A 12411-nucleotide genomic window follows, 5' to 3' on the forward strand; every position below is an offset into this window, starting at 1 on the left:
AAATAAAAAATAAAATAAAAAATAAAAAATAAAACAAAATAAAAAAGAGCATTTAGAAGATACTATAGTTTTTAGGGATCATGTTAATTTTGATGTAGCATCAAAACTAAAACTGTTCTTAGGTAGCAAAAATATGCACATGGAGAATCCCTCGGAATCTGCATTTGTATATATACTGAGAATGTTTAGGACTCTGTATTCTATTCAGTGTCACTTCTCTCTCTCTGAATCAAGAGTTCTGTTTAGCCAGTCGAAAATACTTTAACATGTTTGTTTTAAACTAAAAGTTACAAATACACAAAAATCACGGAATGCCTAAACACTATGAACAAAGAATGAGGTCAGATTAAAACAAAAGGTACCCACTGTGTTAAAAAAAAAATAAAGGTTACTTTTACACAATTAAGGTATTTTCAAAGTTAAAATGTAAAATAAAATAAAATGTTAAAATATTTAGAAACATCAAGTTCTTAAAAAATTAAATCAGGAATTTGACAACACAAATTTATATCCACAGCAGATGTTCTTAACTATTGCTGGTAACCTAGAATCACTACCTGAGAGATAAATCTCAAGAAAACTGCCAAAAAAATAGTCTCAAGACAACAGAAAATCAAGTATTAAAGTGAATATACAAACAGGAATAAAAACAATAAAAGTGAAAGCATCTAAGAAATTGTGGTCAAAGATAACCAAATGTCAGAGGATACCTTTGCTAATGCTAATCAAGGCTGAAAGGTAGGAAACCCTATCCTCTCTAACTGTTTTTTTCCATCTGAGAAAGCAGACCTTAATGACACTAAAGATTAAAAGAAGAATCCAAACTGGACAGATTTTTTTCTGGCAAGCTCCAACCACAGATTGGAGGAGTGAGATGTCTTTTTGAAAGGTCTCTCCCTAGGACACTAACATCCTAGTTTTCTCTGCACAGCTGGCAGGTAGGTAGGTAGGTATGTAATACATTGAAAGTGATATATAAACTAGCAGTATCATGAAATATCTTATCTTGTGAAGAGTTTGTGAATGTGATCAAAAGTAATTTTCTGCCGAAAACAATTTTCCCTACTTCTCTCAAGAAGGTGTGTTAAGTCTTTTACAGTCAGTCTAACACAAGAATGCTATTCTCAGTTCCAAGTGAGATTATCTCTGAAGACTGAAAAACCATTCATCTGGTCATTATCTTCTCTATTTATAAAGGTAAGGTAACTGTTACCCACTTCACTGAGGACATAATAATTAGATTTTTCAAAATACTTTGAAAGATAATAGTAATCAGTATTGGTAATATCAACTTAAAAGAACTCTGTTATCAATTTTTTAAAATGAAAACTACCACATTAATGTTTATCAAATCTTTCCTAGTATTTTCTGGAATCATCTAAAATAACAATTGGATAAATGCTTCTTATAAAAGCCAATTAATTAATCAGATAAAATATAAAAGCAATTACATACAAATATATTCGAATATATATATATACTTTTAACGTCACACAGGTAATGTGCCAGTGTCGTAACAAGGTTTGAGAAAGGCACATTTCACACATGAGCATGAAACCCAATCATCACACTTATGAACTACAAAAGGATCAATATTCAAATATTTAAGTTTTGGTATGGTTAATATAAGTAAGAGTATTTAATATTCTAACTCTTATAATTAACTATTATTAGTAGCCTACGTTTTGAAAATATAGTTTCAGGATTTGTTCTTGAACATCCTGAAGCATTTTTCTGGATATAGGTAAAAGAATAGCAAAATTTCTAGATCAATTTCCCCACACCAAAGGTACATTTTGTCTTGTTTACCTCTGTTATCACAGCACTTGGTATAGTGCCTGACACAGCAGATTTCATCAAATGCTAATTTTAAAATCAATTATAAATATACCATATAAGCTTTATTATGAAGTGTGATGCTGTCTCTTTTGAAATTAAAGCAGTCCTATAGTTACAGCTCTTAAAATTTGAAAGTATATTAAAAAAAGTGTTAACATATGTCTGCTGCTTTTTAAGGAAAGCTCTTAAAACTTTAGCCAAATATAGTATCATGGAATCTAAAGTGAGTACATTCAGTATCTGAGTTTTACCATACCAAAATACTGAAACACATACTTGCCACAGCTTCCTTAGCATTCTGTTCTTGAAATGGAAGGGTATCCCTTCTAGTTAGATGTTTAGCTCAGGCCATCATCACCAACAGGTCCAAAGTAGCTGTCTGTCTTCTCCTACAAAAAATTCATATTTTATTATTCTAGATATAATTTAGCCTTGGTCAGGAAATTTCTACAATTTATGGCTTAGTTTTTAATAAATAAGTGTAATTTTGAAAAAAAAAGTTTATTCCCTCATCAAAACTTTAAAAGAACCATTTAAATACCAATCCTAATATTGGTAGGAAACACAAAAACTACATATTAAAAAATTCTATTTGTATTATACAGAACAACCAAATAACCACTACACCATTTTCAATAAAACTTCAAAATGTGAATATATGCCATCTGTAAAGTGAAAATTGAGATGTAGAAATTGGGAATTCTTTAAAATGAGTATATAGGCCGGCGCAGTGGCTCATGCCTGTAATCCCAGCACTCTGGGAGGCCAAGGCGGGCAGATCACCTGAGGTTGGGAGTTCGAGACCAGCTTGACCAACAAAGAGAAACCCCGTCTCTACTAAAAATACAAAATTGGCCAGGCATGGTAGCCATGCCTGTAATCCCAGCTACTCAGGAGGCTGAGGCAGGAGAATCACTTGAACTGGGGAGGCAGAGGTTGCAGTGAGCCGAGATCGCACCATTGCACCCCGGTCTGGGCAACAAGAGTGAAACTCTGACTCAAAATAAATAAATAAGTATACAAAGGTTATGAAGACAATTTAGTTAAACTAAGAAATGGAAGTAGTTGTATATGTTTATGTGTTTGTACATAAACCTAGTGACATTTGTATCCTAATTTATTACGTTAATCAGGATGGAGAGGATTATTAATGCTGACAACACAAGCCAAAACAAGTTAAACAAACTAGTAGTACTTGATCTGTAAACATGGGGTTATCTAACAGAATGACTGGGGTTTAGCCATGTCGTTTTTGCCTGAAAGCTACTACCAAATGGTTTTACAATCAGTGCACTGTAAAGCATTAATATCACGCAATCAAATAAATAGAAAATAATTCTCTGAAAATTCAATTACTGTACAAATATGTTGTAGTATATAACCTAGAGCAGTTAAACCAATCAGAAAAGTTTAATAAAGCTACAATTGCTTCTCTTACTAGAACAGTCATAAATAACACTTTTGAAGGGTTAAAGCATTTTGGTTGTATTCTTTTTTTTTTTTGAGACGGAGTCTCGCTGTGTCGCCAGGCTGGAGTGCAGTGGCGTAAGCTCGGCTCACTGCAACCTCCGACTCCCTGGTTCAAGCGATTCTCCTGCCTCAGCCTCCCGAGTAGCTGGGTTTACAGGCACGCACCACCACGCCCAACTAATTTTTGTATTTTTAGTAGAGACAGGGTTTCACCATGTTGGCCAGGATGGTCTCGATCTCCTGAGCTCAAGTGATCTATCCGCCTTGGCCTCCCAAAGTGCTAGGATTACAGGCGTGATCCCTAACTGGCCTTTTGTTGTATTCTTTAAGCACTATTCTCTGTAAACTATAATGAATAAATATTAAGGATGATTATTTTCCCAATTAACCTTATTTTTTGATTCCTGCTACTACTACAGGTTTATGAAGAAACTTCTCACATCAAGAAATAATGTAAATACACCAGTCCCCTAGTAAAATACCTCTAGATTAAGTTAAAACTTAGGTTGAATAAGTACACTATTTTCATGAAAAGCAAAAGAGCATCTTCCTGGCAGGCCCAGTGAAGCATCTTGTTATCTCTGTAGCCTGGGACTCTACAATTTCATTTCCTGGTATCTCCTTGTTCTGCCACTCGTTAGCCATCAATCTACAGGATGTGGACTAGAAGAGAAGATAGAAAACAGCTGCCAAAGAGGGAAGGTTATTTTCCAAAATGAATTATTAATACCGTAGGAAACTGGTAACCTATTTCAATCCATTCTTAAAATCACACAGTAATTGCAAGATATTTTACCGAATGAGTCTCTTAAGAAGAGCTGCCAAGACATGTAAAGGCACAAGGTTACCAGAGGAGCAAAAATGAGCTCCTCAGTGCTTTTGAATGAAAATCCTAGTTGCTTGATGTTAAGTTCCTGATACTGGAATTACTTCAGAACATTTCTATCTAATTCAAAGTATTTTTCTTAATTTAGTATGAGTGAATTCCAAAAATTAAAGAGCTCATCTCAGCTATATACATTATATAATAAAACAGAACAAGCTGTTCTGGTAGTAAATGGATTACAAAAAAAGACCAAGAGCTTGAAAAATTTGGAACAGACTGGGTTCAAATCCAGCACTGCCACTTACTAGCTGTGTGACTTTAGACAAATGGCTTAGCCTTTTTGTGCCTCAGCCCTGTCATCTACAAATGGGGCTAGTAATATTAACAGGATACTACTTACTTAATAGGGTTGTTGTGAGGATTGAAATAGGTAACACATGTAAAGTTTCTGGAATACTTCTTGGTACTTAGAACACAATGAATGTTAGCAAAGAAATCTTTGTTTAAAATTTGCTAACTGTTGACAAGTGATAAAATACTTTAAGAATCTGGGTAACAACCAACCAGCAAAATGTATTTGCCATTTCGTACCTTTGAGCATATTAAATCATGCTGGAACAAGTTGGCTTCAATAGGCAGGTATTAATCAATCAAATTTAACCTCTCCCCCACAAACATTTTCTGACCTTAGCTTCAAAATGAATCATTACTGTATGACATATTTAAGGGGTATTTCATAGAACTAGCAAACATCTGATATAAGTAATTTTATCATAGTAACGAGCAGAAATTGTTCTCATGATCCTCCCCGCTCCCAAGTACAGCCCATGTCTAGCAAAGTTTTAACAAACTTATTTTTAAGAATACTGATTGTAAAAGAGAATAAACTTAGGATAGAAGAAAAACATAATTATGAGTTAAGTGCTTAGAAATATCAGAACCTCCTATCTTCTTTCATTTCTCACTAAAAAACAAAAAAGGAAAAGAAAGACTTTTAAGAAGGGGAAAAAGGATTAGAAATCTTGAGAAATAGGAAATCGCCAAAATTTAATGAAAGTTATTTTATTTACAATAATATATGCTATGGCTATGACTTCAATATTTTAATTTTGTTAAGATAAATTCTGATATTATTTTTTAAAATCTAAAACTAAGAACTGAAAATTAAAATCTTGCATTAAAAATTATTTATTTAGCTGAGTGCAGTGGCTCACGCCTGTAATCCCAGTATTTTGGGAGGCCAAGGCGGAGGACTGCTTGAGGCCAGGAGTTTGAGACCAGCTGGGGCAACACAGCAAGACCTTATCTCTACAAAAAAAAAATTAAAAATTAGCCGGGAATGGGTGACACATGACTGTAATCCTAGCTACTCGAGAGGCTGAGTGAGGAAGCAGGACACTGAGGGTGCAGTGAGCCATGGATTATGCGCCACTGGGCCTTGCCAGCCTGGGGCACAGAAATGAGACGCCTGTCCAAAAAAAAAAAAAAAAAAAAAAAAAAGGACTCCAATTGGGGCTCCGCTTGACAAACATCATTCTTAAACTGCTCATGTATACTTTACTTTTATTTTATTTTTTTATTTTTTTTCTGAGACGGAGTCTCGCTCTGTCCCCCTGGCTGGAGCGCAGTGGCGCGATCTTGGCTCACTGCAAGCTCCGCCTCCCGGGTTCACACCATTCTCCTGCCTCAGCCTCCCAAGTAGCTGGGACTACAGGCGCCCACCACCGGGCCCGGCTAATTTTTTGTATTTTAGTAGAGACGGGGTTTCACCGTGGTCTCGATCTCCTGACCTTGTGATCCGCCCGCCTCGGCCTCCCAAAATGCTGGGATTACAGGCGTGAGCCACCGCGCCCGGCCACTGCTCATGTATACTTATTTTCCAAAGTATATCATCATATTTGTTTAGACCAAAGGTATACAGTCTTACCTCTTAAATTGGAAACCAATTGTATAAAATGCCAAGATTAAGTATCTTTTAAGATCAAAACCTGGCAACTACATAAAAATTTACATATTACTATTTATTTTAAGAATATCCTGTATAAAATGCAGATCTCCAGAATGTAAACTCAATGTATATTCTGATTAATAATCTAAGTCAGCAACTTCAGTCATGCAAATCTGGTTATTCATGACTACAAATATATCAGAGCAACAAGGATACAATAAAATTTATCAGTAGTAGTATAGAAACATTGACTCTTATTCTAAAGACAGTAGCAGTTTCAAAAACAGAAATATAACTTACTTTTGAAAATACGTATGATTATTTAAAAGGATTTTAAGTTCAAAAAATTTAGTCTTAACAGTAAATGTGCTTATCACAACATAAATAAATACTTACAATGGTTTAAAAAATGTGTATTACTGGCTAGCACCATAAACAGTACAATAGATAATTCTAAAAATCTCTCTGAATAATTGCATTGGCTATGATATTAGATTAAAAACTAGGTGCTGAACTTTCAACACTGTTAATTTAAGTCTTTTGGGCCCAAATTCACAAACTGCAAACACAAATAAAAGGGTTATTTCCTCAGCTACGTTTGTGATCATTTTAATAATTTTAAAAGCATTTTCATTTAAGTATTGTTATAATTTACAGCAAACCAAGTCTCAAATATCACATTTTATGCTTAATTAGCATAAGAAATATAATACATCATAATATAACCTTTCCATCTTAATATAAAATAATAGAAAAGGGAGAAAAATCCTCAAAATTAGCCACCTCTCCTATGCTATTAATTTCGCTAATAACTGTAAAACTTTGTCCCCATTTATTGAAAAAAAAAAAGAACTTACAATTATCATTAAAGGTGAAATAATTGCTACATCATGCATGAACTACCTCCCAAATCCAGTGAAATAATAAGCTTAGCTATAAAGGAAAGAAATGTACTAATGAGTGCTCACTAGCACAGACACATTTATGTTTTCGGCTTTAGCATATTTTCAAACCATCTGGCATTAATGCCTCTCTGGTTCACCCAGCCTAATCTGTTCAGAATTGAATATAAAACTAGAGCTACATGCACACTGAAGAAACCAAAGAACAGCACACATGCATACAATGTTCCAAATGTGAAGTTCTAAACTAGTTTATACTTGAACTCTATCTTTAAAACATTTCCACTGAAGATGTTAAAACTCTTTTGAAATTATAAGAATGGTTCAAGAAATCTCTATGAATCATCACTATCATCAGTTACCCAAGTATTATTCTTTATTTCTCATTTTAATCCTGATTGTTAAATAAGGAATCTGAAGAGGTACTTCAACAAAAAAGATTCACTGGTAACTGAAATGCTATCATTTTGTATCAAAAAGGTCCACGATTATACATTTTACTTTGTATAAAATTAGTCTGCTTAGCCCTCAAATGCTTTGAGAAAGGAGAGAAAACTAAAAGGAAAAAAAATATTCATGAAAGCCCTTTTTCTTTTACGTCCTGTTACCGCATTATTGTCAATGGCAGCACTCACATTTCTTTTGCTTAAAATCAGGAGTCAGAATTGCTACTTCAGAAATTAAAATAATCGATGGGTATACTAGGGCCAATTTCCCTGTTAAAACCAACTCCTGCTCACCTTCACTCCCAACAAAAAAAGAATGACTTTTTCAGAATAATTTTTCATAAACAAAGATAATTAATGTAGCACCATATAACACAAATTAAAGCTTTCAGACAAAGACTGAGAAACAATGACCAATACCAACAAATCTAAAGTGCTCTTATATATGTATACACACAACACACACACACACCTCCCAAACCAAATATTAACTGTTCCTGGGGGAAAACTGCTTCTTCCTCCCTAACCGTGAACCGCTGTATATTTTCCAATTTTGTTATTTTCCTTTTTCTGCTGTCACATTAACCTCCAAGAGAATTGCTTAAGTTACATGGAATCCCAGCCTAATCACATCACCACTTCTCTCAGCCTTTTCTTACATTTTTCTCTCAAAGATTATCTCTTCGCATTTTTTTTTTTTTTTTTTTTTTTTTTTTTTTCTTTTTTTTCTAATAGCTGGGTTGAGTTGACAGAAAGGGCTGTGGAATTTCTGCTGTCCGATATCTTCCCTGTATCTCTCTTTTCTCATCCCTAGTCCCTGTTCTAATTCCCCTGCCTGCTGTTTCTCATTGACGCCTTCCCAGCTGCTGGATCCTTCACTAACCTAAGCTAAGGATATCAAATGGAATCTTTTCCTTCTCAGGGGCTATGCTCTTTCCTTACAGTTACCCACGGAGGAAAGAGGACAGGAAAGGTACTAAAACAAAGAATTGCCAAGTCCTTTTACCTCCAACTTTGGTGTAAATATATAAGGAAAGGGCATCTGCCAGGGCTCTTCTTTCCTGCCCTTAGACCTTGTTCCTCTCAAACCTCTCCTTCCCAGCCTTTTATTCCCTTTGAGGAATTAGTAGATTGCTCACTGTGGGCCCTAAGGCTTGGAGGATTCCCATGGGTCAGCCCCCACACCCCCACGCCCCTACCATCCTCTTTAATTAACTTCTCCCTAAATCCCAGAGCTTCCTCACAATCGTAATACGGTGCTTAAGGACTCAACTCCCAGTCTTTCCCAAAGTTGAGACATGGCCTGGCCCCGAAACGGGTGCGCACAGCCTTCCTTGAACTGGAGGTAAGGACTTCTCCCGAACGGTTTGCTTGGGCTCCAACCTCAGTCAGTGCGCTCAGCTCCAGCAAGAGAATCTCTCCTTACCCTCAGGGAGACTGAGTCCCCACGAAGTAGCCACACGCCCCCGGAGGACAGCGCTCCCGACCTCCTCTAGGACTCCCAACATCACTGGGGTGCTCCCTCCGGCGGCGCCCTCCGCTGGGAATACGCAGTCTTCACTCCCCTCAACAATCCTAAGTTGCTCAGTCCTCACCAAGACAGGGAGCTGAGATTTTCCCTCCAGAGAGCCCCCCGCCCCCAAGCTCCTTCGGTGGCGGAGACACCCAAAAAGAGCGAGGGAGGCTGTGGGTCTGTCTGTCCCTCTGCGGCGACTGCCCAGCCGCGAGGCAGGCCCCGTCCGTCCCCCTCGGACGCCCCGCGCCGGGTCCACCACGCCACCCGCCGCCGCGAGCGGGCTCAGCTCCAGGGGTCTCTGCTGTGAGGCCACCCTCCTCCCGCCGGGCCCTGCGCCACTCGCCTTTCCCGGGCCGGCCGCGGACTCTGCGCTCCGGTTCCCACCCGCAGCCCAGAGTCTCCAGGCCCGCTGGTCGCGGGGCCGGCTCACGCCACTACCTGCAGGGGCCGCCGCGCCTCTCAGCGCCACGCCGCCGCCATCTTGCATTTCAAACCGGCTGCACTTTTCAGGGAGTCAACTCTGACCTGTGAACCCTAAACCCGGAACCGCTCGGCGGGCCCGCAAAGGGGCCTCAGCAGCTCGGTGGCCCAGCAGAGCTTAGGGACCCAGGGTGGGGGTGCGAGGAGAGGCGCGCGCCCCAGCGGCCGTCGGGGCGGAGGGGGAGGGGAGAGAGCCGGTCAAGGAGGGGCGCTCCCGCGCGCGCGTCCTCCGCGCGCCCCCACCCTGTGCGGCGCCGGGCTCTCCACGCCCAGACCCTGCTACTCCACTGGGGTCCTACCCCGTCCCCTAGTCCGGGGATTGGCGCACCGCGGGAGGTAGGGAGCCGCCCCGCCCCCCTGTCAACAGAAGCCCCGCCCCAGGCTGCGGAAGCTCCGCCCCCTGTCAGGAGAAGCCCGGCCTTCCTAGGGCTCGAAATGGCCCCGCCCTTTGCCGGCGACCGCTCCGCCCACTGTCGACGGAAGCCTAGTCTTCTCTCGGGTCAGCACAGAGGGCAGCCCCGCCTTCCTTGCGCTCCGCCTTCCTAATGTCACTGCTGGATCGTGAGAGGTAAGCATGCTGGCTTCTACTGAAACGCCCCTTGTCATCACACGCCCATCCCCAGGGGAGACACGACCCAGGCTCCGCCCCTTTGGGCGGAAGCCCCGCCCCTCGGAGACCGCTACGAGTCCAGCTGGGAGCCCTGTGCCCTGACAGATGTCGCCGCGCCCCTTGTCAGCGGTAGCTCCACCTCTCCTCGCTCCTCGGCGGGCCGCAGCTCCACCCGCTGACACCGAAAGTTCAGTTCAGCCGTACTTGGAACCGCCGGGCAAGGCGGAGCCGCCCTCTGTCCCTCAGCCGCCCTCCTCCCCTCGAACAGCCACTCTCTCTTCCCGAGACTTCTTTCCGAGTCGAGGGCTTCACATCCCGACGGCTTCCAGGGAACCAGCCCTGCAGCGGGGTCAGCGAGTGCCTGGGCTTTCGGGAACACCGCCCAGCGTCGCCGCCCCTCTCCACTCACTTTCCCTTTCCCCCGCACCGCCGTCAGAACGAGGAGGAACAGAACCAAAGCGGAGAGCGGCAACTCACCCTCCAGCCGCTCCACACGCCGGGCCCTGGACGCTCGAGCGCTCCTGGGACCCTTGACGTTCACTCCCCACCCCCATCCCAGTCGCGGACTCTTTGTGCAGAGCTCCGCTGAGCCACATTAATCCTAAAAGCACAGTAGAGCTCCGCTGAGCCACATTAATCCTAAAAGATGCAGTTGTTTCGAGTGGAAATATGATTTTTTTTTTTTTGAGACGGAGTCTCGCGCTGTCGCTCAGGCTGGAGTGCAATGGCGCGATCTCGGCTCACTGCAACCTCTGCCTCCCAGGTTCAAGCGTTTCTTCTGCCTCAGCCTCCCGAGTAGCTGGGATTACAGGCGCCCATCACCTGATGCCGGGCTAATTTTTGTATTTTTAGTAGAGACGGTTTCACCATGTTGGCCAGGCTGGTCTCGAACTCCTAACCTCAAGTGATCCGCCTGCCTCGGCCTCCCAAAGTGTTGGGATTACAGGAGTGAGACACCGCGCCTGCCCGTGGAATCTGTTGAAATCAGTGTTCTACAATGTTCTTTTTATTTATAGGTTTCATCTTAGAATCCTAAAACTTGTGTAGGATGAGGCTTAATCTTATAAGCAAAGGTATTCAACCCTGCCACATTCCACGCCCTGTATTTACAACAAAAAATATAACACTGCTTTACTCCTCTGGAATTAAATTACTAATGCATACTATCTCTACAAATGATTTCGAGAAACCAATGTAATGTTCTAATAAAGATGAAAAAATAGAAAGTAGTTTATAATAAAATATGTACTAATATCAAGAAAAATTTTAAAGTAACAGAGTTTTCACAATGCGAATACTCTGCCACCAATACAATGCAAAACAAAAACTGCCCCCGCAAAATTTCAGTAGGCCCCCAAGGGGCAGTACTGCCCTCATTGGGAACCTCTTTAGACCAAGGAGGGGTCTGGAAATGCTTCAAATAGAGAAATTCATTCTTTTGTCTACACATTTAATGACAGGTTTTCTTTTGTTCGTTTGTTTTTGTTGGTTGGTTGGTTTGAGACGGAGTCTTGCTCTGTCTCCCAGGCTGGAGTGCAATGGCTCAATTTCGGCTCACTGCAACCTCTGCCTCTGGGGTTCAAGCCATTCTTCTGCCTCAGCCTCTTGAGTTGCTGGGATTACAGGCGCGCGCCACCACGCCCGGCTAATTTTTGTATATTTAGTACAAACGGGGTTTCACCATGTTGGTCAGGCTGGTCTCGAACTCCTGACCTCGTGATCTGCCCTCAGCCTCCCAAAGTGCTGGGATTACAGGCGTGAGCCACTGCACCTGGCCGGTGACTAGTTTTTGTGTGTGCCACTGTATGCCAGGCACTGTGGGAGATGTACGGCTGAGTTAGGCAACATTCCTGTCTTCCAGGAATGTACAACCTAGTAGCCAAGCAAAAACAGGAGCATAAAGATGTCTCAAGTGAAAGGTAAGAAGAGACCCCTTTAGGGATGTGGAGCTCTTGACTGCAGCTTCTCATTTTACCCCCACTTCCTCCCTTGCTTTCTTCTTCCTCCTCCTCTTCTTTAGCACTAGTTTATAGAGTCACTCCTCCTCCCTATAAGCTGTCTCCCTGGTTCACTGCCCAATGCCAGCAGCCCAGAATTCTCCCAGTTTAGGGTCATGCCCACAGGGCAATTCTGTCCAAGAAAACACAGTGCTGAGAACAATATCCTTAGCTGAATTGCTGCCAATTACTTGGTATCCTTCTACAAAGCAAGACTGTTATCATCACCACTCAAAAAAAAAAAAAGAAAAAAAAAACTGGTTGCAGACTTAAGCAATATGAATATATGTTTAGCATAGCAGATTGTGCCAGCCCACATAAATCTGCTTAGAGATCAGCCTCACAGAGTAACTTGTTTTTATTAAAATAAATTCATT

At 41.4% G+C, this 12411-nt stretch overlaps 2 protein-coding genes across 6 annotated transcripts in view; one reads left to right on the forward strand and one right to left on the reverse strand.

Annotated features, from left to right (window-relative positions):
- The window catches only part of ZHX1 (zinc fingers and homeoboxes 1), a 32023-nt gene extending 22110 nt beyond the window's left edge, over window positions 1-9913 (reverse strand). Inside the window, exons 1-2 of one of the 3 annotated variants that reach the window (XM_017855867.1) lie at window positions 9386-9913; window positions 2116-2228 (exon numbers count right to left, since the gene is read on the reverse strand). The gene's annotated coding sequence lies outside the window, so the exon portion shown is untranslated. The other 2 variants (XM_017855868.1, XM_017855869.1) reach the window with 2 other exon arrangements.
- Window positions 9716-10703, forward strand: LOC108517769 (atherin-like). Of its 3 annotated transcripts, none has more exons than XM_017855874.1 (2): window positions 9716-9763; window positions 10051-10703. In XM_017855874.1, the coding sequence occupies exon 2, from the start codon at window positions 10143-10145 to the stop codon at window positions 10569-10571; it is 429 nt and encodes a 142-aa protein (XP_017711363.1). In that variant the 5' UTR covers window positions 9716-9763; window positions 10051-10142; the 3' UTR covers window positions 10572-10703. The 3 variants fall into 3 exon arrangements, with proteins under 3 accessions (XP_017711363.1, XP_017711362.1, XP_017711364.1); XM_017855873.1 differs by lacking the exon at window positions 9716-9763 and adding an exon at window positions 9906-9995 and having other exon boundaries at window positions 10143-10703; XM_017855875.1 differs by lacking the exon at window positions 9716-9763 and adding an exon at window positions 9949-9995 and having other exon boundaries at window positions 10306-10703.
- The last annotated feature ends 1708 nt before the right edge of the window (window positions 10704-12411 follow it).

This window comes from Rhinopithecus bieti, unplaced genomic scaffold, assembly GCF_001698545.2.
Source record: "Rhinopithecus bieti isolate Rb0 unplaced genomic scaffold, ASM169854v2 scaffold_38631, whole genome shotgun sequence".
Lineage (NCBI taxonomy): Eukaryota > Metazoa > Chordata > Mammalia > Primates > Cercopithecidae > Rhinopithecus > Rhinopithecus bieti.

Bases quoted from the DNA above. Each gene is read 5' to 3' on its own strand.
- LOC108517769 (XM_017855874.1), top strand. From the start codon at position 10,143: ATGTCGCCGCGCCCCTTGTCAGCGGTAGCTCCACCTCTCCTCGCTCCT.